General features: G+C 43.5%; 1 protein-coding gene across 1 annotated transcript in view; it reads left to right on the top strand.

Annotated features, from left to right (window-relative positions):
• Positions 1-25,112, top strand: part of LOC109894776 (voltage-dependent calcium channel gamma-5 subunit) — a 32,790-nt gene extending 7,678 nt beyond the window's left edge. Inside the window, exons 2-6 of the mRNA XM_031829417.1 lie at positions 5,477-5,716; positions 10,382-10,468; positions 18,447-18,587; positions 21,109-21,254; positions 21,734-25,112. Of these exons, the coding sequence (XP_031685277.1) occupies positions 5,521-5,716; positions 10,382-10,468; positions 18,447-18,587; positions 21,109-21,254; positions 21,734-22,006 (843 nt within the window). The 5' untranslated portion in view covers positions 5,477-5,520 and the 3' untranslated portion in view covers positions 22,007-25,112. The remainder of the gene's footprint in view (positions 1-5,476; positions 5,717-10,381; positions 10,469-18,446; positions 18,588-21,108; positions 21,255-21,733) is intronic.
• Positions 25,113-26,838: the final 1,726 nt, after the last annotated feature.

Genomic DNA, 26,838 nt, shown 5'->3' with positions numbered 1-26,838 from the left:
GCTGTTTGGACACTTCATAGAACCAGTTAACTAGCATTAATGTACACAGGCAAATCTGTAAAAAAAAACTAACATTTTTTTTCTTCCCCCAACTGGAAGCTTTAAAATATTTCTACTCTATTTCTTCTGAATTTCAGGTCCATATTGGTTCAAATCCTAGAAGTCCTCATCTTTTAGCATCAGATAGTGACGATGTAGCAAAGCCAGGCATGGCAAAGTTATCCCTGCCTCCACTTGTCTCTGGTCCATTCCATATGTCTTGGGCCCTTCTTTCCCCATCCAAACACTTGTCGAGCCCCTCTGGCAAAAAGCCTCCCCATCTGCGACAGCCAGCCCGAAAAGCCTGCAAACGTCACAGTCCCATAGAGGTAGAATGGAGAATCACACACTTTTACCCTATTCCCCCAGCCACTTTAATATGGACAGACTATTTCTGACTGATCGCACAAGGACTAATGACGTCTGTACATTTTTAAACCATCTTGCACTGATGACGCGTGATCAACAGTCAGGCTAGTTCTGTCATTTAATGTTCTGTCATTTATTCGGTCATTATGTTTTGTATAATTTAGTATTCTGTCATTTGGTGCTCTGTCAGTGTTGTGACTTAGTGTTCTGTCATTTTGCATTGTCATTCAGTGTCCTGTCGTTTAGGCATAGCGTTTTGTCATTTATAGTTATCTATTATTTGAAATGTAGTTTTGTCTACACCAGGAGGTAGGCCTTCTATACATTGAAGCTCAAACTGCCTTGATAGATCTCTATTTTTAGAGGTTTGGTAATGATGCCGTGTGTGTGTGTGTGTGTGTGGGTGGGAGTAACGAGCGCAACTGGATGCTAGCATCGAACGTTAACCACCCTATGATAAAACACAGTAGCCTGTCAATGAATGGTCTTGTGCGTCACACGCAAGCTAGTGCGTCACACGCAAGCTAGCGCGCCACATGCTAGCAAAGCCATTGGTGTTGAAAGGCTGGTATTAATATCTAAGTGGACGTGTGGGTAAGAGCTGTACTGAATGGGGACTGATTGGCTACCTGATAATGACCCTCATTTGCTTTCCCCTCATTGCTTACACCTGCTGGACCTTTGTGCTAAAAAGTCCCATTTGATTGACTGGTGAGTCTATGGCTGTGTCCCAATCACTTTATCACCTCCTCGTCTCCTTTCCACCTCTGAGTGAGCTACGTGGCCCAAATTTACTTTTGGTCTGAAGAGAAGGCCTATGGACCTTTTTGCCTTCATCCACTTCTAATTAAATGGAATTGATTTTCTAATTGCCCAAATTATAAAGTGGTTAATTGGTAATGATAGAATAGGCCAGTCTCATTACACGCATAGCTGCACCATAGTGAGTCAACCGTAGTGGGAGAGATGTGTTGCATCCACAGTCAGAGGTCAGATGAGATATTTATATTACCAATGTCACACCAATGGCTCTGACTCAGTCCTTTGAAACGATGAACATGCAGTTATGAGGCCATGTTATCAATATCGTGATACAGGGGGGCCGTGAGGCCATGTTATCAATACCGTGATACAGGGGGGCCGTGAGGCCATGTTATCAATACCGTGATACAGGGGGGCCGTGAGGCCATGTTATCAATACCGTGATACAGGGGGGCCGTGAGGCCATGTGATCAATACCGTGATACAAGTGGGCCGTGAGGCCATGTGATCAATACCGTGATACAGGGGGGCCGTGAGGCCATGTTATCCATACCGTGATACAGGGGGGCCATGAGGCCATGTTATCTATACCGTGATACAGGGGGGCCGTGAGGCCATGTTATCTATACCGTGATACAGGGGGGCCGTGAGGCCATGTTATCTATACCGTGATACAGGGGGGCCGTGAGGCCATGTTATCTATACCGTGATACAGGGGGGCCGTGAGGCCATGTTATCCATACCGTGATACAGGGGGGCCGTGAGGCCATGTTATCCATACCGTGATACAGGGGGGCCGTGAGGCCATGTTATCTATACCGTGATACAGGGGGGCCGTGAGGCCATGTTATCCATATCCATACCGTGATACAGGGGGGCCGGGAGGCCATGTCATCCATACCGTGATACAGAGGGGGCAACGTGAAGTAGAGGTCGGAATGGCTGATTAATTAGGGCCGATTTCAAGTTTTCATAACAATCGGAAATCAGTATTTTATTTATTTATTTTTATACCTTTAACTAGGCAAGTCAGTTAAGAACACATTTATCACACTTATTTGCAATGACGGCCTAGGAACGGTGGATTAACTGCCTTGTTCAGGGGTAGAATGACAGATTTTCAACTTGTCAGCTCGGGGGATCCAATTTTGCAACCTTACGGTTAACTAGTCCAACGCAATAACGACCGATCTGCCTCTCTCTCGTTGCACTCCACAAGGAGTGCCTGTTACGCGAATGCAGTAAGCCAAGGTAAGTTGCTAGCTAGCATTAAACTTATCTTATCAAAAACAATCAATCATAACCACTAGTTAACTAGTGCGTTTTGCCAACAGCTCTTCGTTGTGCATCAAGCATTGCGCTGTTTATGACTTCAAGCCTATCAACTCCCGAGATGAGGCTGGTGTAACCGAAGTGAAATGGCTAGCTAGTTAGCTCGCACTAATAGCGTTTCAAACGTCACTCGCTCTGAGCCTTCTAGTAGTTGTTTCCCTTGCTCTGCATGGGTAATAAGGCTTCGATGGTGGCTGTTGTCGTTGTGTTGCTGGTTCGAGCCCAGGGAGGAGTGAGGAGAGGGACGGAAGCTATACTGTTACACTGGCAATGCTAAAGTGCCTATTAGAACATCCAATAGTCAAAGGTTAATGAAATACAATTGGTATAGAGGGAAATAGTCCTATAATTCCTATAATAAGTACAACCTAAAACTTCTTACCTGGGAATATTGAAGACTCATGTTAAAAGGAACCACCAGCTTTCATATGTTCTCATGTTCTGAGCAAGGAACTGAAACGTTAGCCTTCTTACATAGCACATATTGCACTTTTAATTTCTTCTCCAACACTTTGTTTTTGCATTATTTAAACCAAATTGAACATGTTTCATTATTTACTTGAGGCTAAATTGATTTTATTGATGTATTATATTAAGTTAAAATAAGTGTTCATTCAGTATTGTTGTAATTGTCATTATTACAAATACATGTAAAAAAAAAAAAAAAAAAAAGGCTGATTAATCGGTATCGTCTGCTTTGGTCCTCTAATAATCGGTATCGTCTGCTTTGGTCCTCTAATAATCGGTATCGTCTGTTTTGGTCCTCTAATAATCGGTATCGCCTGTTTTGGTCCTCTAATAATCGGTATCGTCTGTTTTGGTCCTCTAATAATCGGTATCGTCTGCTTTGGTCCTCTAATAATCGGTATCGTCTGCTTTGGTCCTCTAATAATCGGTATCGTCTGCTTTGGTCCTCTAATAATCGGTATCGTCTGTTTTGGTCCTCTAATAATCGGTATCGTCTGTTTTGGTCCTCTAATAATCGGTATCGTCTGTTTTGGTCCTCTAATAATCGGTATCGTCTGCTTTGGTCCTCTAATAATCGGCATCGTCTGTTTTGGTCCTCTAATAATCGGTATCGTCTGTTTTGGTCCTCCTAATAATCGGTATCGTCTGTTCTGGTCCTCTAATAATCGGTATCGTCTGTTCTGGTCCTCTAATAATCGGTATCGTCTGTTTTGGTCCTCTAATAATCGGTATCGTCTGTTTTGGTCCTCTAATAATCGGTATCGTCTGTTCTGGTCCTCTAATAATCGGTATCGTCTGTTCTGGTCCTCTAATAATCGGTATCGTCTGTTCTGGTCCTCTAATAATCGGTATCGTCTGTTTTGGCCCTCCTAATAATCGGCATCGGCTGTTTTGGTCCTCCTAATAATCGGCATAGTCTGTTTTGGTCCTCCTAATAATCGGTATCGTCTGTTTTGGCCCTCCTAATAATCGGTATCGTCTGCTTTGGTCCTCTAATAATCGGTATCGTCTGCTTTGGTCCTCTAATAATCGGTATCGTCTGTTTTGGTCCTCCTAATAATCGGTATCGGCCGTTCTGGTCCTCTAATAATCGGTATCGGCGTTAAAATCATAATCGGTCGACCTCTAACGTGAAGCCATGCAAATCGTTGCAAAGAGAGAAAAACAAAGCCTGAATAGACTGGTATTTCTCTCACACACACACACTCCCACTCAAAAACAGCCAGTGACAGTAAACAGACAACTCATTATGTAAAAGGACTGCCTTTTCAACACATATCCCCATGCATGCCCAGAAATCAGGCTTCCAGCTAGTGTGGGCAACAGCTCCTGCAACCAAGTGATCAGTGTTGCTTATGACTGATGAGCATCAACATCAATATGCTGTTGCATATGTCACACCATCAAACTGTAAGACTGCTGGACTTTTGCTTGACTGGATCATGTTGTGTTAATCAGATGGGTCTTGACTGGATCATGTTGTGTTAATCAGATGGGTCTTGACAGGATCATGTTGTGTTAATCAGATGGGTCTTGACTGGATCATATTGTGTTAATCAGATGGGTCTTGACTGGATCATGTTGTGTTAATCAGATGGGTCTTGACTGGATCATGTTGTGTTAATCAGATGGTTCTTGACTGGATCATGTTGTGTTAATCAGATGGGTCTTGACTGGATCATGTTGTATTAATCAGATGGGTCTTGACTGGATCATGTTGTGTTAATCAGATGGGTCTTGACTGGATCATGTTGTGTTAATCAGATGGGTCTTGACAGGATCATGTTGTGTTAATCAGATGGGTCTTGACTGGATCATGTTGTGTTAATCAGATGGGTCTTGACTGGATCATGTTGTGTTAATCAGATGGGTCTTGACTGGATCATGTTGTGTTAATCAGATGGGTCTTGACTGGATCATGTTGTGTTAATCAGATGGGCTGAATTATGGAATATGAGGAGTAATTCACAGGCCTCCCCAGCACTATTAGTGGTGTGTGGTTTTGGCCTGAGGCAAAGCGAGGGCAGACAGACCTACAACTGCAGTTCAAAGTTCAGCTTTTTCAAAATCAGCCCAATGTTCATGAAGCAGGATACACTGTATGGCTCTTCTAAAAGTATTTTGAGAGATCAGGGCACTAGACTAGATTTTCCGTTCTTAAAAAAATAAAATACAGCTAAACAACTGACAAAGTAATACACTAATATAAAAGTACAGTAAACTATGATACACCGATTTAGATGTCAGGATGGAAAGGAGAGCAGGGAGGATTACTGGGACATTTTTTACATATTGAGACATGCCTGGCAGGCAGAGCTGCCTCCCAGGTAACGCTCATGGCGTAAGTTTGTCTGGCAATTGACAACTGGGACGCAGACTTGACCATTAGGTCTTAGCCATTGTCTTACAATTGACCATTAGGACATAGACATGGCCTTATCATTGACTACTGTGACACCGACCACTACCTTTTTCTATTAACTCCATCCTCTCTGTCTCCCTGCAGCTCCTCTTTCTGCCGGCGGCGCCCCCTGCAGTTGTGGATGTGGTATGACCCTGTGTGGCAGGAAGGTGTTGACAGTGCTAAGCAGCGTGTTCGCTGTGTGCGCCCTGGGCCTGCTGGGCATCGCTGTCAGTACTGACTACTGGCTCTATCTGGAGGAGGGCGTCATCCTGCCCCTCAATCAGAGCACTGAGTTACGCATGTCCCTGCACTCGGGCCTCTGGAGGGTCTGCTTCACAGCTGGTAAGTTTCTGGTTAGGGGTAGACGTTGCCCCTTAATTACAGATCTAGGATCAGTTCAGATTAGAGATGATTATGTCCCTGCAGTCAGAGCTGAAAAAAAATACATATGCTTTGTCACCAACACCAGATAGGTATAGTGAAATGTGTGGTTTTACGGGATCAGCCATACACTCTTAGAAAAAAGGGGTTTTTCACTGACCCCGTGGAGAACCCTTTTTGGTTCCAGGTAGAACCCTTTTGGAACATACAACTTAAAAGGGTTCTCCTATTGGGACAGCCAAAGAACCCTTTTGGTGGAACCATTTGGGTTGTATGTACCTTTTCTACAGAGGGTTCTACCTGGAACCAAAAAGGATTATATCTGGAACCAAAGAAAGGTTATTCTATGGGGACTGCCATATACCCCTTTAAGGTTCTAGATAACACCTTTTTTTCCCTAAGAGTTGAGTTTAGTAGTACGGCGCCCCTGTAGCAATTTAGGGTTAAGTGCCTTGCTCAAGGACACATAGTCAGATTTTTACTTTGTCGGTTCGGGTATTAGAACCAGCTTTCGGTTACTGGCCCAACGTTCTAACCGCTAAGCTACCTGCCACCCTAGATGTTGCCCCTTACCCTTAGGCACAAATCTAGGATCAAGGTAGAGTCTGCCCCTTAGGTGTCCCGAGATCATCATAACCATTCAGGGACACGGACCATTGTTTACTTCAGTATCTGACGTTTCTACGTCTGATGACTGGTAGCTTCTAGCTGGCCTCTGTGCCAGTCTGTTTCTGTTTTGGTAAGTGATGACAGGAGTTGGCGAGGAGGAGAAACAGGCTGGCACTGCAGGCTGGTTCACTAGACTCTTGAGAGTCAAATGTTCATCCTCTTCTCTCTCCACTCCCTCTCGGCTGCGTCCCAGTGACCTGTCCTTGAGTTACCCTGTCTCCCCATGTTGGGTTATTACCATGTCCTATCAACTCAGCCTGGATGCTCTCTCGCTCTAGGCCGCTGACGGTGAAAAAAATCTTGCTCTTCTCCATTCTCTTTTTCCTTTGTCACTACCCCATGTGTCCCATTGCTGACGTGTTCCTCAGCGCTGGCCAATGCCACGCTCGTCATTCCAGCATACAACACCTGCATTATTATCCAGGCCCATAAACTGTCCCACTTTCTGAAGACGCAGTAGTGACCCTACTAGCCAAGCTAACCCAACACCCCTGTTCACCTTCTCCTTCTACTCTGACTGTGAAAAGCCTTGTTTCAAGGGGAACTAACACAGGCTTTTCTCCACCCCGCATGGTTACCTTTTGCCCTATCACAGGGGAGCTCTACCCCTTCCGGCCCCACCCCCTCACTGCACTGAGACGCCACCCCTTTTCTCTCTGAGCGACGCTATCTTTCAAAGTGTTTCCAAGCAGTAAGCCAGGTGTTCACTTCCTCTCTGATGTACTGTCGTCTCTCCCTTAGGTAGCCTCTGGATACTGAGGCTGACGCAATCAAATGAAGCCAGTGCCTTAGAATGAAACTAATGAGCTAACATGTACTGTATTTAAAATGCATGAACTTTCCAAGTAATATTTGTCAGGACAATAAACAGGATTTGTTTCTATATTGCCATTATACCAGTGACGGCTGGTGGAGGTAGAAATGGGGAGGACGGGCTAATTTCTCCCCTCACCAGCATTATACTTTCCAGGAAGTATCACAAAGTGACATGATGGTACAAAGCTCATTACTAGGTACTTCCATGTAAACATGTCTTTTTTAGCCCTCCGTGTCCATCCTGACCTCCACATGTTCTCAAGTAACACACTGTCAACATGACATGTTTCTGTGGTGATTAAATAGCCAATGTTTTGCCTTGGTCCAAAAGACCAACTTCCAATGCAGGACTAAGGAGCCATTATTTGTGTTTTAGTGGCAATTTAATGGTCTTGTTACTAAACTGCCCCAGCTAACTGTCTGTTTGACCCAGAAACTCTAGGCTTATGTTTAGTTAGGGACAGACACACTGGGCCTATCTGACTCAGTACTGTTATGATACATCATTACAACATAAAGAGTGAATGGGCTGTGTTATGCCCAGTATTGATGCTGCGGTCCGTCCGTTGAGTGGTAGTGTTAAATGCAGCTGTTGGTTCCAGTCTGTTTGACTTGTGCTTGTATTGACTCTGGTCAATCCACTGATGTATAAAAGCTCACTTCTCTCATGTCCATGAGACTGGGAAGAAGATGTTCTGACTAGGGTGCTATAGTAGTTTAGAAATGGCAAACAGGTCACTGGTTGATCAACATGCACATAAGACCAGTTTCCTGGACTGGAAGACACTTTTCGAGGAGATTTTCCATTGAACATGCTTTTTAGTCCAGGAGTATGACTAATATGAGTCCAGTAAACCACCTCATGGTGAGTAAGAAAAATGAAGGGGATTTGTTATATTGAGTTAGGTGGCTTATTTCAGTTTGTTCTATCGACTTTGGACCATAGACATTAAAACCAGTAGATAGTGCTAATGTCATCCATGCATTCCGAATGGAAAATTTGAAGGGCGCCATATTGCTGAATGGCACTTCCTCGTAGCCTGCCCACCTGTGATTGGTCTGTTTCAGTACATGGTCCTGTATGACAACAAATGTAGTTGTCAGAATGGATCACTGTATAATTCAATCTATTGATTTGTAGCAAACTTTCAAATAATTCACATTGGGTTCGAACTTGATCATAATAAACTAATCTTAGAGACCAAAACCTCCCTCAAAATTTTAGGGGCGTTCTGGCGATTTAGAATTTATGTAGGCTTTCTTGGACAAACCAGGGCTTTTGGCACCGCTAGGTTGCTACGAAGTAGACGACCAGCAGAGCTTGTTACTTCACACTCCAGACCAGAAACTGGGGCCCTGCTTTGGACATGTAGGGGTACTGTACACAAGTACAAATACATGTCCTTTTCTTTCATTCCACCAAACCATCTAACCATGGTTCACCTGTTCACCAAGTCCTCCTCCTGGCCTAACCAGGTACAATGCTGGGTGCTTTAATTTGAATGTTGTTTTTCTGGGCAGAGCTGAATAGTATTTATGAACATATATACTGTAGTATGTCTAAAAGTTGCAGTCTAATTTGATTCCTTTTATTATGTAATACATTTTACTGCAGTCCATCATCGCCACAGCAATAGTTGTGCAACATCATTATAAATCCATTTGCTGCCATCTCTATATAATTGTGACTTGTCTAGTGTTACTGTTAATGGTGTTTGTCATCGTTGACACAATATGGCATGCGTTCCAAATGCCCCCTTTTTTACTACATAGGTCATTAATTTTGACCAGAGCCCTGGTCAAAAGTAGTGCACTATTTAGGGAATCGGGTGCCATTTGGGACAGGCCATTATGGCTTAATAAGGCAGCGAGGGATCCCATGGCTCTTCATTAGCCCTCTAGTAATTAAATTATACCAGACTGTCAGTAAAGACTCACTTATTGAAGAGGGTTAATTACTGCTAAGATTCTGCAGCGTGAGAGAGAGATTCAAACCCACGCATGCATGCATACATGCACACACACACACACACACACACACACCATCACCTGTGGGTAGGGTGAAATTAAAATAAACACTCTTTCGTCACAGGACAGGGTGATAAAATGTCATGGCTGGGTGTTGGCACAAACACATCTTCCTCTTTCCTGATCTAACAACCCTGGTGTCTGTCTGTTTAAATCCATTAACACAACTCTATGCAACAGTTCTCTGTTATGTCTATTCCCAACTCTATGCAACAGTTCTCTCCTATATCTATTCCCAACTCTATGCAACAGTTCTCTCCTATATCTATTCCCAACTCTATGCAACAGTTCTCTCCTATATCTATTCCCAACTCTATGCAACAGTTCTCTCCTATATCTATTCCCAACTCTATGCAGCAGTTCTCTCCTATGTCTATTCCCAACTCTATGCAACAGTTCTCTTCTATATCTATTCCCAACTCTATGCAGCAGTTCTCTCCTATATCTATTCCCAACTCTATGCAGCAGTTCTCTCCTATGTCTATTCCCAACTCTATGAAACAGTTCTCTTCTATATCTATTCCCAACTCTATGCAACAGTTCTCTCCTATATCTATTCCCAAATCTATGCAACAGTTCTCTCCTATATCTATTCCCAACTCTATGCAACAGTTCTCTCCTATATCTATTCCCAACTCTATGCAACAGTTCTCTCCTATATCTATTCCCAACTCTATGCAGCAGTTCTCTTCTATATCTATTCCCAACTCTATGCAACAGTTCTCTTCTATATCTATTCCCAACTCTATGCAACAGTTCTCTCCTATATCTATTCCCAACTCTATGCAGCAGTTCTCTTCTATATCTATTCCCAACTCTATGCAACAGTTCTCTTCTATATCTATTCCCAACTCTATGCAACAGTTCTCTCCTATATCTATTCCCAACTCTATGCAACAGTTCTCTCCTATGTCTATTCCCAACTCTATGCAACAGTTCTCTCCTATATCTATTCATCTACATTCATGCCATTTCATTCCTGCACAATTCCATTGATTAACTCTACTTACCCCCTTTTTTTAGCGATGAGCCCCAAGTGTGTGGGCTTTGTATTCACACGTTAAAGGTGTCGTAAAGGGTTAATAAATGCCTTCTCCTTTGCTTGTGTTGTAGGAGATGAGAAGGGCCGTTGTTTCACCATTGAGTATGTGATGCCCACCAACGTGCAGCTGACGTCGGAGTCTACAGTTAGTGTGCTGAGTAAGTGAAGACTTGTCATACGCTCAACTCAGTGTCATCTTCCTCTGTTCCGGGGACATATCAAGTGTCTTAGAGTAGGAGTACTGATTTAGGATCAGTTTGACCTTTTTAGATCTCCATGTACAGTATGAGATAACATGGACAGGCGGATACGTTAGGAATACGGACTCTGGTCCCGAGCACAAACACACCTGTTCTGTTGTGGGAGGGCATAAAGGTAGGGCCAAGAGTTTTTCCTGACTGTATGACCTGGCAAGTCATTAACGATCATATAACCAGAGCCCAGAGTTTTTCCAGATCAGATCACATGGTCAGGAAGAGCTCCTGGCCTAACTCCTAGGCCGCCAGACAGACTGCTGTCACTTTAGGCCTCGAGATATTTCTGTTGTTAAAATCAATTTAAAAAAACTTTGACATAAGTTCAGTGATAGATGAGGGGTATGCCTGAGGAGAGGAAGAATGTGCTTCATTGTCAATCGCACAGGGTCCATTCTGATAATGTCAAACAAAAGGCATGTTGAATTATCATCATGACAAATAGTGAATTCTCTGGACAATGATGCGATGCACATACTGTATGTCATATACTTATGTCATTCCCCCAGAGAGACCGAAGGTACTCATGGTATGCATGGTGTATGCCAGGGGTAGGTAACTAGATTCAGCCGCGGGACAATTTTTGTCTGAGCGGATGGTTGATTTATAATAATTATGCAAATTGACCACAAGCCCAAAAATAGATTTTGAATTTGAAAATAACAATTTCATACCTTCATTACATTGAGACACGATCACATAAACTCAGCAAAAAAGAAACATCTTCTCACTGTCAACTGCATTTATTTTCAGCAAACTTAAATCTGCCGTTCTGCCCCTGAACAGGCAGTTAACCCACTGTTCCTAGGCCGTCATTGAAAATAAGAATCTGTTCTTTACTGACTTGCCTAGTTAAAAAGGTTAAAAAAAATAAAAAGTGTAAATATTTGTATGAACATAAGATTCAACAACTGAGACATAAACTGAACAAGTTCCACAGAAAAGTAACAGTCAATATCTGGTGTGGCCATTGCATCTCCTCCTCATGGACTGCACCAGATTTGCCAGTTCTTGCTGTGAGATGTTACCCACTCTTCCACCAAGGCACCTGCAAGTTCCTGGACATTTCTGGGGGGGAATAACCCTCACCCTCTAATCCAACAGGTCCCAGACACGCTCAATGGGATTGAGATCCGGGCTGTTCGCTGACCATAGCAGAACACTGACATTCATGTCTTGCAGGAAATCACGCACAGAATGAGCAGTATGTCTGGTGGCATTGTCATGCTGGAGGGTCATGTCAGGATGAGCCTGCAGTAAGGGTACTACATGAGAGAGAAGGATGTCTTCCCTGTAACACACAGCGTTGAGATTGCCTGCAATGACAACAAGCTCAGTCCGATGATGCTGTGACACACCACCTCAGACCATGACGGACCCTCCACCTCCAAATCGATCCCGCTCCAGAGTACAGGCCTCGGTGTAACGCTCATTCCTTCGACGATAAACACAAATCCAACCATTACCCCTGGTGAGACAAAACCTTGACTCGTCAGTGAAGAGCACTTTTTGCCAGTCCTTTCCTGGCCTGTCTCCCTGTAGCGCTGTCTTAGGCTTCTCACAGAATGGACATTGCAGTTTATTGCCCTGGCCACATCGGCAGTCCTCATGCCTCTTTGCAGCATGCCTAAGGCACGTTCACGCAGATGAGCAGGGACCCTGGGCATCTTTCTTTTGGTGTTTATCAGAGTCAGTAGAAAGGCCTCTTTAGTGTACTGTTTTCATAACTGTGACCTTAATTACCTACTGTCTGTAAGCTGTTAGTGTCTTAACGGCCGTTCCACAGGTGCATGTTCAGTAATTGTTAATGGTTCATTGAACCAAGCATGGGACACAGTGTTTAAACCCTTTACAATGAAGATCTGTGGATTTTCCTAATTATCTTTGAAAGACAGGGTCCTGAGAAAGGGACGTTTCTTTTTTTGCTGAGATTGTCTTTTTAGTGGAAATACTTGAACAGATTTGGTAAATTAAACAATTTTTTTGCTGAATGTTGCCAACCCCTACCGTATGCTCGGTGTAAGAGAAAATGTAGATCCATACGGCACAGGCTTGGGATGGACTGAATGGATGTAAAGTAGAGTAGTGCTACAGTGGTCCCAACTGACACACATCCACAGAATCCACACATCTCCCCCCATATAGATGTATGTTTATGCTATTCCTGACTTGCCTCTGAGGCATGGCTCATTCCACTCTAACAAGGGATAGGGAGGGAGATATGAAAAATGCAATGTGCAATTTCTTTTGCGAGAGATGTCCCTCAGGCCAAATGCAGATGGATACACACAGGATGGGTAATGCTCAGACAGGCACTAGGACCCTGGAGACACACTGTCAGAGGAGACGCAGTTTGAGTATATGTAAAATACAGTGCGAGAGATTCCCATAAGGCCTAAAGTGAAGAAGGGGAGAATGAAGATTTACAAAACTCAGAAAGCAGTAATAAGACCAGTGGGGTTCTGTCTCACAATTTAAATAATTTGCAAAAACCCACAGACCAGACCAATATACTACCAGACACAATTGTATTCATTGAACAAGCATGGGAAAATGGGAAACAAACCTTTTACAATGAAGATCTGTGAAGTTATTTGGATTTTTACGAATTATCTTTGAAAGTCCTGAGAAAGGGGTGTTTTCTTTTTTTGATGAGTTTATGATGACGGGAACCGAGAACTCCTCGCCATTTAAGCTGGCTATCGAAGAGTGGGTCCACTGTTTAGAGAGAGCTCATCACCAATTCCTTGTCCTTACCGACCACCGAAATTTGGAGTACTTAAGAAGTGCTAAGAGGCTCAACCCCAGACAGGCTCACTGGGCGCTCTTCTTCACCCACTTCAACTTCACCGTCACCTATCTGTCTGGCAAGAAAAATGTGAAGGCCGATTCCTTATCCCGTCTATTTGACTCCCCTTCCTCTAACCCAGCTCCCGAACCCATCCTGTCTCCGTCTTGTGTCGTGGGACCCATACAGTGGGAAATCCAATCAGCCATCCAAGAGGCCCTAAGCCACGACCCAGCACCTCCCGACACCCCTGCAGGCAAGACCTACGTTCTGGCATCCGTCAGACCCCAGCTAATGCAGTGGTACCATACCTCGCTGAGTTCTGGCCATCCCAGGATCAGCCGGACAATGGAGCTACTGACACGCAAGTTCTGGTGGTCATCCCTAACAGCAGACGTCAGAGATTACGTGCTTTCCTGTCCCGTCTGTACATGGGCAAAGAGCCCTCGCCAACTACCTACCGGTAAACTCAAGCATTTACCTACACCACACAGACCATGGTCCCACATCACCATGAATTTCCTCACTGATCTGCTAAACTCTTCGGGCTTCACTACTATTTTAGTTGTAGTGGACCAGTTCTCCAAGGTGGGCCGACTCATCCCCCTTCCGTATCTACCTAATGCCATGGAAATGGCCGAGTGCATGTTCCAACAGGTGTTTCGTCTGTATGGGATCCCAGTTCGTCTCCAGGGTGTGGCGAGCCTTCTGCGACCGGCTGGGAGTCTCCATCAACCTATCCTCCGGATACCATCCCCAAGCCAACGGGCAGACGGAACACCTGAATCAGGAAATAGGGAAGTACCTTCGCCAACACTGCACCCACCAACCACACGAGTGGAGTCGCTGTCTAGCCTGGGCCGAATACGCACAGAACTCCCGGGTGCATTCCTCACTCCATCGCACTACTTTTCAGTTTGTCCTCGGACACCAACCCACGTGTTCCCATGGGAGACAGAGCCCGGAACTGTGCCTGACATCGATGAGTGTGAGCAGATTTCGACAGTGTGAGCAGGTTTGGGAGACAGCACATCGGCACCTACATCAAGCTTCCCTCTCCCAGAAACGGTTCGCCGACCTACTCCACTCTTCCAACCTGGGCAACGTGTGTGGCTTTCTACCCGGGACATTCAGTTTCGTGACCCCTGCAAAAAGTTCAGTCCCCGGTTCATTGGTCCTTTCAAAATTACACAATGCATCAATCCTGTCACCTACAGTCTCCAGTTGCTCCGCCATTACCGGATCTCCTCGTACTTCCATGTGTCCCATCTCAAGCCTGTGAGGTACAGTGGCTCACCCTCTCCATTTGATGTCGGCGGTGCACCGGCTTATTCCGCCAAGTCCTCCTTGACTCCAAGCGCCTGGGTGGTCGCATCCACTACCTGGGGGATTGGGAGGGGTACGGACCTGAAGAACGGTGCTGGATCCCCGCCCAGGACATCCTCGACCCAGCTATGATCCTGGCTTTCTACCGTAACCGTCCTGACCGCCCAGCTCCACGTCCCCAGGGAAGGCCCCCTGCTCAGCTTCCTAAGCCGTCAAGAGCCGCCCATGGAGGGGGGTACTGTAACGTCTGCTTCCAACTCACTCTCAAACACGTAGATCCCCTGAACGCAGCTCACTTTCCAGCCCACTTTCCAGCTCACACTCTCAAACACATAGATCCCCTGAACACAGCGCACTCTCCAGATCCCAATCACCTGATTTCTGATCACCTGTTCACACACCTGTCTGTAATGATCACACACTATTTAGTTCAGTTCTTTGCACCCCATCATTGTGAGGTCTTGTTTGTTTTGTGACACACTTCGGAGCTCTATTTTTCCCATGATTTAATCCTCCTGTGCATGATAGTTTTGGCTTGCCTCATTAACAACGCCTTTTGACTATTCCCTGCCTGTCGGATTTCCTGATCTCCTGGACAACGTTACTAGCCTTTTCCCTGACTGTACTGTTGCCATTTACAAGCCCCTGTGTATGACCTTCTGCCTGCCCCTGGACCCAGCTACCTGGCTCCTCCTGTGGTCCTTTACAATAAACACCTGCTGCGCCCTGTGCTTGAAATCAGCTCTCTGTCTCCCATCGTGTTCATTACAGCTGTAGCATAGACCTGCCTCTTTACCCAGGCTATGAAATTTGACCTATGGTCTGCTCCTGCTTCATAGCATAGTTGTTTATGTATTTATTTAGCCTGGCAAGTCAGTTAAGAACAAATTCTTATTTACTATGATGACCTGCCAAAAGGCCTCCTGCGGGGACGGCGGCTGGAATTAAAAATACAAAAATAAATAAAATATAAATATAGGACAAAACACACATCACGACAAGAGACAACACTGCATAAAGAGAGACCTAAGACGACAACATAGCAAGGCAGCAACACAACATGATACATGGTAGCAGCACAAAACATGGTACAAACATTATTGGGCACAGACAACAGCGCAAAGGGCAAGAAGGTCGAGACAACAATACATCATGCAAAGCAGCCACAACTGTCAGTAAGAGTGTCTTTGCCATGATTGAGTCTTTGAAGAGATTGAGATAAAACTGTCTAGTTTGAGTGTTTTGTGTAGCTTGTTCCAGTCGCTAGCTGCAGCAAACTGAAAAGACGAGGAACCCAGGAATGTGTGTGCTCTGGGGACCGTTAACAGAAAGTGACTGGCAGAACGGGTGTTGTATGTGGAGGATGAGGGCTGCAGTAGATATCTCAGATAGGGGGGAGTGAGGCCTAAGAGGGTTTTATAAATAAGCATCAACCAGTGGGTCTTGCGACGGGTATAGAGAGATGACCAGTTTACAGAGGAGTATAGAGTGCAGTCATGTGTCCTATGAGGAGCATTGGTGGCAAATCTGATGGCCGAATGGTAAAGCACATCAAATCACTCGAGAGCACCCTTACCTGCAGATCTATAAATTATGTCTCTGTAATCTAGAATGGGTAGTATGGTCATCTGAATCAGGGTTAGTTTGGCAGCTGGAGTGAAAGAGGAGCGATTACGATAGAGGAAACCAAGTCTGGATGTTACTTTAGCCTGCAGCGTTGATATATGCTGAGAGAAGGGCAGTGTACAGTCTAGCCATACTCCCAAGTACTTGTATGAGGTGACTACCTTAAGCTCTAAACCCTCAGAGGTAGTAATCACACCTGTGGGGAGAAGGGCATTCTTCTAACCAAACCAAACCACATTTGGAGGTGTTCACTAGAATGGAATGGTCCACCGTATCAAAAGCTTTGGCCAAGTAAATAAAAATAGCAGCACAACATTGCTTAGAATCAAGCGCAATGGTGATATAACCATAACCTGGGCAGAAACCAGATTGCATACCCAAGAGAATACTATAGACATCAAGAAAGCCAGGGGAAAAAGAGGGCAGGGGAAAAAGAAGGCAAAACATCGGGGATAGTCACATTAAAGGGGTGGGAGATGAGGAAATGTTGGATGGGCAAGGAGGCATGGCTGAGTCTTAATGAAGGGGTGATTAAAGAACTTATTGAGGTCTGACCCACAGAGAGAGAACTGCTCCCTAAACTAACTTTGGCCTTCTGGATAGCCTGAGTGCACTTATTTCTCATTTGCCTGAATGAGAGTCAGTCAGCCTGAGTATGCGTATGCCGAGCCTTTCACCAAATGGAATTCTTGAGGTGGAGTAACTCTAAAAGATCACAGTCGAACCAGGGGCTGAACATGTTTTTAATTCTCATTTTCTTTATGGGGGCGTGTTTGTTTACAATACCACTGAAAATATAAAAAAAGAAGGTCCAAGCGTCTTCGATAGTGGGGATCAAGCGGATTCTATACCATTTTACAGAGGCCAGTTCACGAAGGAAGGCTTGCTCATTAAAGTATTTTAGCAAGTGTCTATGAAAAATCAGGACAGGTCGTTTCACTGAGCAGCCATTACGAACACATGCTGTAAAACAATGATCACTGAGGTCATTACAGAAAACACCAGACTGATACCTATCAGGATTATTTGTGAGGATAACATCAAGAAGAGTAGCCTTTTCTGCATGTTTGGAGTCAAACCTTGTGGGATTGGTAATAATATGAGAAATATTTAGGGAGTCCCATTGCTTTAGGACTTGGTCAGGTGGTTTAAGCATGTCCCAGTTTAGGTCACCTAGCAGGACAAATTCAGACTTGGTGTAGGGTGCCAGGAGAGAGCTTAGGGCAGGTAAGGTACAGGCCGGTGCTGATGGAGGACGATAGCACCCAGCAACAGTCAACAAAGAGCTATTTGAAAGTTTAATACTTAAGACCAGCAAATCAAATTGTTTGTGGACAGACTTGGTGGAGACAACCGAGCATGGAAGGTGATCCTTGGTTAAGATTGCCACTCCCCTACCTTTGGAAGATCTGTCTCGCTGAAAAAGGTTATAACCAGAAAACATCAGTATTCAAAACACTCTCTTAACCACGTCTCAGTAATGACCAACACATCTGGATTGGAGCTGTGAACCCACACTTTCAATTGATCCATTTTAGGTCATAAGCTTCTAGTGTTAACGTGCAGAAAACCCAGGCTTTTATGAGAGCAGAAGTCAGTGAAGCGGATATTAGAGCACAAGTCAGAATTGGGGCTTGCAGTTATATTGTTATGGTTAATGGAGAATCCAGGGAGAAACCATTCTCACAGTGGGGGTCCCAGCAACATCTCCTTAAGTTGAGATGCCTGTGGAGACATCCCAGGCAGTGGAACCAACCCTTGGTGTGTGCAAATGGAATGACACCAGGAACAGAGGTTGCTATATTGCTCCTTGTTTGTCAGAGACCTCAAGAGAGAAAAGTAATCAACTGTGGGAAGTTTGAAAAAACCAGGAAACAAATCTAGTGTTTGCTATATGCTATTCACTGCTTTAGGGTTATTTTACTGAGTCAATCAAATCACATGTTGTGCTTTATCTCAGTGGTTAGATAACACATTTAATTGACTCGTATATTTAAACTCTTCGCAGAACACAGACTCATCACAATAGATTGACTTGGATGAATTGACACAATTGACTGAATAAATGAATGAACAAGCTCATGAACAAACGAACAAACTTACTAAATGTATCATCCATTCTTTCTCCTTTCCCTGTTCCAGAGATGATCCGTTCAGCCACTCCCTTCCCCCTGGTTAGTCTCTTCTTCTTGTTCATTGGTTTTGTCCTGAGCAACATCGGACATATCCGGCCCCACCGCACCATCCTGGCCTTCATCTCCGGAATCTTCTTCATCCTCTCAGGTAAATGACATATCACTTCTGTGAATGCATTTTGTTGAAACAAGAGATCCTTCACATTATTTATTGAGTTTAAGTGCCAGTTTCCTGGACACATATTGAACCTAGTCCTGGACTAATAAACTATTTAAATGGAGAATCGCGGCACAGGGGAACCCAAGAGCAGACTCAGACGAAGAAACGGGGATGAAATGAACCGAGGTATTTAGTGTAACACAGGGAGATATGGAGTGCAGATCCGGGGAAGCTCGGATGAGTTGTAGGAAACTAGATGTGGAGGCTGAGGTTGGAGTGAGCTGGGTTGGGACAGGGTAAACGGGTCCAGAGGGGAATCCAATGGAGTGGTGGTGTGGTGAATCCAGAACAGGGTAGCAGGGTGGTGAGATGTGGGACAGGAGCCAGAGTCAGAGCAGCAAAATGAGCAGAGATTATGTTCTGGCAGAGTGGAAGTGGCAGGACTGAGTATTTGTAGAGGTCTTGATTCTGGAACGGATTGCAGCTGGTGGGGGATCTCCAGCACACCTGTCTCCAACCACACAATCACACACAGAGAGGGAGAGAGTGTGCTGGGGGAGTGGCTGCAGGTCAAGGAGACACCGGATGAACACGTGGGCGTAGCAGGAGCAGATGTGACAGATCTCCATGGACAATGTGTGTTAGTCCAGGACTAGGTTTAATCTGTGTCAAGGAAACTGGCTCAATATGGTTTAATTTTAAATCCCCAGGACGCATTATTTGGTTTTTCATCTAGTAGTGATTTGCATGCACAATTGTTACTGGCATTACCATAGAATGCAGCCCTTGTTGCGTAGTAACAGGAAATTGGGGTCCTGTATCAGTGATCACAACATGTCAGCTATACTTTCTATTTCTAATGGAATGTTGCATATCATTAACATACTGTACAAGTACGCAAATACAGTGCCTTACGAAAGTATTCGGCCCCCTTGAACTTTGCGACCTTTTGCCACATTTCAGGCTTCAAACATAAAGATATAAAACTTTATTTTTTTGTGAAGAATCAACAACAAGTGGGACACAATCATGAAGTGGAACGACATTTATTGGATATTTCAAACTTTTTTAACAAATCAAAAACTGAAAAATTGGGCGTGCAAAATTATTCAGCCCCTTTACTTTCAGTGCAGCAAACTCTCTCCAGAAGTTCAGTGAGGATCTCTGAATGATCCAACGTTGACCTAAATGACTAATGATGATAAATACAATCCACCTGTGTGTAATCAAGTCTCCGTATAAATGCACCTGCACTGTGATAGTCTCAGAGGTCCGTTAAAAGCGCAGAGAGCATCATGAAGAACAAGGAACACACCAGGCAGGTCCGAGATACTGTTGTGAAGAAGTTTAAAGCCGGATTTGGATACAAAAAGATTTCCCAAGCTTTAAACATCCCAAGGAGCACTGTGCAAGCGATAATATTGAAATGGAAGGAGTATCAGACCACTGCAAATCTACCAAGACCTGGCCGTCCCTCTAAACTTTCAGCTCATACAAGGAGAAGACTGATCAGAGATGCAGCCAAGAGGCCCATAATCACTCTGGATGAACTGCAGAGATCTACAGCTGAGGTGGGAGACTCTGTCCATAGGACAACAATCAGTCGTATATTGCACAAATCTGGCCTTTATGGAAGAGTGGCAAGAAGAAAGCCATTTCTTAAAGATATCCATAAAAAGTGTCGTTTAAAGTTTGCCACAAGCCACCTGGGAGACACACCAAACATGTGGAAGAAGGTGCTCTGGTCAGATGAAACCAAAATTGAACTTTTTGGCAACAATGCAAAACGTTATGTTTGGCGTAAAAGCAACACAGCTCATCACCCTGACCACACCATCCCCACTGTCAAACATGGTGGTGGCAGCATCATGGTTTGGGCCTGCTTTTCTTCAGCAGGGACAGGGAAGATGGTTAAAATTGATGGGAAGATGGATGGAGCCAAATACAGGACCATTCTGGAAGAAAACCTGATGGAGTCTGCAAAAGACCTGAGACTGGGACGGAGATTTGTCTTCCAACAAGACAATGATCCAAAACATAAAGCAAAATCTACAATGGAATGGTTCAAAAATAAACATATCTAGGTGTTAGAATGGCCAAGTCAAAGTCCAGACCGGAATCCAATCGAGAATCTGTGGAAAGAACTGAAAACTGCTGTTCACAAATGCTCTCCATCCAACCTCACTGAGCTCGAGCTGTTTTGCAAGGAGGAATGGGAAAAAATGTCAGTCTCTCGATGTGCAAAACTGATAGAGACATACCCCAAGCGACTTACAGCTGTAATCGCAGCAAAAGGTGGCACTACAAAGTATTAACTTAAGGGGGCAGAATAATTTTGCACGCCCAATTTTTCAGTTTTTTATTTGTTAAAAAAGTTTGAAATATCCAATAAATGTCGTTCCACTTCATGATTGTGTCCCACTTGTTGTTGATTCTTCACAAAAAAATACAGTTTTATATTTATAGTTTTATATATTTTTTGTCTCCATCCCTCCTCTCTCTCTGCTAGGTCTGTCTCTGGTGGTGGGCCTGGTGTTGTACATCTCCAGTATTAATGATGAGATGTTGAACAGGACCAAGACCAACGAGGCCTACTTCAGTTACCAGTATGGCTGGTCCTTCGCTTTCGCTGCCATCTCCTTCCTGCTCACTGAGGTAACTTCCTCCTTGCTTCTTCATTACATTGTGGGCCCAATCCCAAATCCACCCCCATATCCTAACCTACCCCTAGAGCCTATGCATTTTGCTTACACTTGTCAATGTAGAGTAGTACATAGGGCAGCATTTCCCAAACTGCACCTTTTGGTTAATTTTGCCCTAGCACTACACATTTGATTCAAATAATCAAAGCTTGATGATTAGTTGATTATTTGAATCGCCTGTATAGTGCTAAGGAAAAAACTAAATGTGGCATCCCGAGGACAGAGTTTGGGAAATGCCGACATGGGGTCTATGTAGAACAAATATTTTGCGCAATGATACCCATATTCTTAAGTCTGATACAGATAAGGGGACATCTAGGTTGATTGGGCAATTAACTGTTCCTCAAGGCACAACCCTGCAGTTGTGATATCATTTGTTGAAGAGGATACTGTATGTTATCCTACACCCTTGCATCTGTCATGTATCTCCAGACGGCCGGCGTAATGTCCGTCTACCTGTTCATGAAGCGCTACACGGCCGAGGAGATGTACAGACCCCACCCGGGCTTATACGGGCCGCGCCACAGCAACTGCTCCGACTACTCTGGTCAGTTCCTCCACCCGGACACCTGGGACCAGCACGGCCGCAGCCCCTCCAGCATCTCCAGCGAAGCCTCGCTCCAGATGAACCACTCCCTCCACTCCAACTACCCAGCGCTCCTCAAGTGTCCCGAGTATGACCGCATGTCCTCCTCCCCATGCTGAGGCCTGCGTGAAGCCCTGGAGCCTGGGCAGTGGGTTGTACACACATCCCCAGGAAGGGAGAGTCTGACTGAGGTGGTAGACTAGGTTGTTCGGTTCTGGAGGAGGGCGATTGAGAGGGCTGATGGGGAGGCGCCTAGGCTGCGTTTTGTGAGAGAGGGGGGGCGTATCTTTTTCCATGTGTGTGACGACCTCTTTTGAAGTCCTCTTGTAGTGCAGTTTTCTGAATTTTGACACATTTGGGAGATGGCGACCCCCACAGCCGACCTTCCATCTCTGGTTTTACTCAAAGTACAGTAGAAGTAGTGATTCTCAATCAGACCTTGTTCACCTTCGCCGTACAGTACGTTCTCCATCTTGGTCAATATAGAACCCGATATCTCCCCGGTAACCCACGTAGGTCTTCTGTCAACTGTATAACTTGTAAGATAATATACTATAAGTGGGTAGATTGAAAGTGAAACGTTTCTCTCTTTATTATCTATTTATTTTGACTGTGGGTTTAATCATCCCGTCAGAGAGCAGGATGTTCATTACACGTCATTTATCAATTTAATTCTTTTTTTTCATCGTCCATCTCACGCTCAGCACTGTTGTACTGTTAATAAAGACAGAGATAATGTTTGTATATGTTTGAATGGAAAGAAACCAGGAAGCTACTACTACATCCATGGAGTCCAAATGGAGTCCCTGCAGAATTACAGGATGTACATAATGCAGTGGAAAGGGGGGGGGGGATAAAGGGATGATGAAGCTAAAGGAGAGAGAAAGGAGAATAGTGTGTGTATAGCCTCAGAACATGGTTTGATGGTCATTGTGACCATCAGATATGGAGAGCCAGTTTGAATGTAATGTAGCTGATGAAGAATGCAAAGTTGATATAAGCTAATCCTGATTTTGCTGTTAATAGTGCACCAGGCACATATACACTACTGGTCAAAAGTTTTAGAACATCTCTTTCAAGAGTTTTTCTTTTGTTTTTTTCTTTTTTCTACATTTTAGAATAATAGTGAAGACATCAAAACTATGAAACATCATATATGTAATCATGTATAAAATAATATTTTATAGTTGAGATTCTTCAAATAGCCACCCTTTGCTGATGACCGCTTTGCACACTCTTGGCATTCTCTCAACCAGCTTCACCTGGAATGCTTTTCCAACTGTCTTGAAGGAGTTCCCACATATGCTGAGCACTTGTTGGCTGTTTTTCCTTCACTCTGCGGTCCGACTCATCCCAAACATCTCAATTTGGTTGAGGTCGGGGGATTGTGGAGGCCAGGTCATCTGATGCAGCACTCCATCACTCTCCTTCTTGTTCAAATAGTCCTTACACAGCCTGGATGTGTGTTGGGTTATTGTCCTGTTGAAAAACAAATGATAGTCCCACTAAGCCCAAACCAGATGGGATGGCGTATCGCTGCAGAATGCTGTGGTAGCCATGTCTTAAAGTAATGGACTGTTGTTTCTCTTTGCTTATTCGAGCTGTTCTTGACATAATTGAGAGAATGCCAAGAGTGTGCAAAGCTGTCATCAAGGTAAAGGGTGGCTTTTTGAAGAATCTCAAATATAAAATATATTTTGTTTAACACTTTTAGTTACTACATGATTCCATATGTGATATTTCATTGTTTTGATGTCTTCACTATTATTCTACAATGTAGAAAATTTAAAGAAAAACCCTTGAATGAGTAGGTGTTCTAAAATGTTTGGCCGGTAGTGTACCTGTAAAAGAATCTGCTTTTTGGCAATGGAGTAAATCACTGGAAATGTAAAATGTAGATTGCATATGCATAGTTACATAGGGGGGTCAGGTAGCCTAGTGGTTAGAGAGTTGGGCCAGTAACCGAAAGGTTGCTAGATCAAATCCCTGAGCTGACAAGGTAGAAATCTGTCATCTGCCCCTAAACAAGGCAGTTAACCCACTGTTCCTAGGCCATCATTGTAAATAAGAATGTGTTCTTAACTGGCTTACCTAGATAAATAAAGGTTAAATACTAAATTAAATCAAAATAAATGTAAGCAGTTTGTCTTTGGATTGTTGTGTGTGTCCCAAATGGCACCCCATGGCCCTGGCCAAAAGTAGTTTGCTATGTAGGGAATAGGGTGCCATTAGGAATTTGACATTGATTAAGGAGAGACCCTGTTAGAAAAAAATCTTACTGTGTTAAATGTGACTAACTTGAAAATACATCTTGTCTCATATACATATATTTAAGTTATAGTATTTATGCCATAGTAAGACCTCATTATTTGTTCAATCTTTGTATATTTTAAAGTCAATTATCAATCTAGAGGACACAACTATTGTCGATGTTCAATGTTGCGACTGATGTTAATATTGTTAATAAATAACAATTACTATGTTTTTTCTTGTTAAGTGGTCTCATTGACAGCCTAGAAGTTTCTACCCACAGTGCGCAAAGGGGGGGAGAGAGAATAGCAAAAAAGGAGAAGCGTGTGGCTCAGTCTGAAAACATCCAATAGTGTTGTGGTTGTTCAACAGGCAACATTTCTACATTGGATCTCCAGAAAATACATACGGCATGTTTCCACTTGATAGCTTTGTTCAGTTTGAAGGATAAGTCATATATTTTGAGAAAAAAATCAAATTTGTTAAAACTGCCAAACAAATATGAACTATCTCCACATTGTCAAACACTATTTGAGTTGTTTCTTCAGATTAGAACGGTCTTCTCGTTACAATGTATTTGTGTTAACACTGTATATATTTAATCATAAACATGTACATAGACTGAAATACATTTTGTATAGACTATTACACGTGTAAGTTATAACCGTCTGGATATTCTACTCATTTGTAGCCATGGTAAGCCATAGAACCATTCATTTATGCAGTATATATATTATGCCTGTGGTTACAGCTGCTTTGCCTCATGCATCGCATATTCAAAATGTGAGCTTTTGCATTTGTTGTAATACGCATAATATTTAGAAAATATTCAAGTCAGAGAAGAAGTCATTGGAGATGTTGAAATGTAATTTTTTTTATTTTTACAAAGAGTAATTTTCATGATGTTCGATGTGCAATCTACTGTATTATATCTCTGTTGAAAATAAATAAATAACTGCTGTATTTGATGAGGTACCTCAAGGTGGAACTTCTTGTCTCCTCTTAAAATAAATGAATGTGTCCACTTTATACTGCACTACCTCAAGAGACAGATTATCTCAAATCAAATGTTATTTGTCACATGCTTGGTAAACAACAGGTGTATACTAACAGTGAAATGCTTACTTCCCAGCAACGCAGAGAGAAATGATAAGGATTATCTGTTGATTTGTGTGATGTGCTGCACATGGTCTCCCTGTAGTATAGTGGTTCCAGGGATACTAGGACTCCTGTGGGGGTACTTGGCCTATCCGTAGGGGTAAGATTCGTGAGACCGCAGGACTACTGGTAAAATACACATGAGGGGGTACTTCAGGGGTACTCCGGGCAGAGAGAACTTCAGTGACCAAAAAAAGTAGGGAACCGCTGGTCTAGCAGTACAGTACAGTGCCGTATATTTTGTACACTGCATGGCCAATGCTCTTTACTAGTATAGTAATTGATGAAGAATTCCCTTTAGACTATTGAGATATCCCCCTTTTTAGGGTATTGAGATGTGCCCATTTTAAGAGTATTGAGATGTACCCTTGAGTATTGAGATCTTGCACTCTTTGTAACACATAATGGGGGCTGATTCAGACCCGAGTGATGCGTACCTAAATGTAACATAATTCCCTTTTCATGCACATTTCTCTGTGTATTCTGACCGTGAACTTAACGCACACAGCCAATCCACTGGACTCACTTCGCTTAGTGCTGACGCTGTGACACTTTCTCAGTGTAAGAAATTAACACTTGTAGTGTTACAGTAAATACTTTTTTGGGGTGTTTTAACACTGTATGGTGTAAAGCCTAATTTGCATATTTCTCAGGTTGCATTTTCTTTTTGAATAAATTAAGTTAACACCCATGACTGTATTTGTTTGTGACAGAGACATGATTGTTGAACTCTTTCCTTTTAAAGGCCTCTGACTTTCCCCAAGTGAGTTCCTGGGTGAATGTTATCGTTAAAATTATACTCTGACAATATATTACATGTATCATAAGGTCTTACTTATTGGCCTAGTTGATGATCTAATTTAACCCTCACAAAGTGGTGTTAGGAAACCCCTTGTTTACAGGCCACATCAGGCCTGCAAGTCACATTATGCTGGCTTGCAAAGTGATGTTTAATTCCTATTGGAATCCAGCTAGAGTTGGAATTTTTATTCACCCGCAAGCTGCATTCAGAATGACTGTTAGTTTAGTTTATTAATTCGGCCATTTTAAAAAACAAGCACACATAAAACTTAAAAGCCATACATGAATAAAATCATTGAGGATAACGCACAATAAAGTCTGGGACTTATTTCCATTGTGGTCCTCTTGAGACAAGATGGCTAGACAAGATGGAACACAGTCTGGCAGTGAAATAATAAAACAAAAACAGAGGAGAAGAACATCTATCTCATCATTCCATCATAGGGGTTATTCATATGGGCACCGAAGACATCAAACATATTTTGACTTTATTTTTAAATCTGTCCAGAGAGGATGTTGTCCAGAGGAGACTTCATTTAAAAAAAACTACCGTAACCATTTAAACCGGAACAAACATTTCAGTAATAGGTGCAATAAATCAAATTAACTGATTGGATTATTTGTTTTAAATGTACTGTCTGTCGGGTTCGATCCTCGGCTGTATCACAACCGGCCGTGATCGGGAGTCCCATAGGTCAGTGCACAATTGGCCCAGCGTCGTCCGGGTTAGGGGAGGGTTTGG

The sequence above is a fragment of the Oncorhynchus kisutch genome, linkage group LG1 (assembly GCF_002021735.2).
Source record: "Oncorhynchus kisutch isolate 150728-3 linkage group LG1, Okis_V2, whole genome shotgun sequence".
NCBI lineage: Eukaryota > Metazoa > Chordata > Actinopteri > Salmoniformes > Salmonidae > Oncorhynchus > Oncorhynchus kisutch.
The sequence above is the reverse complement of the archived record's forward strand: the minus strand, read 5'-3'. Positions and strand labels throughout refer to the sequence as shown.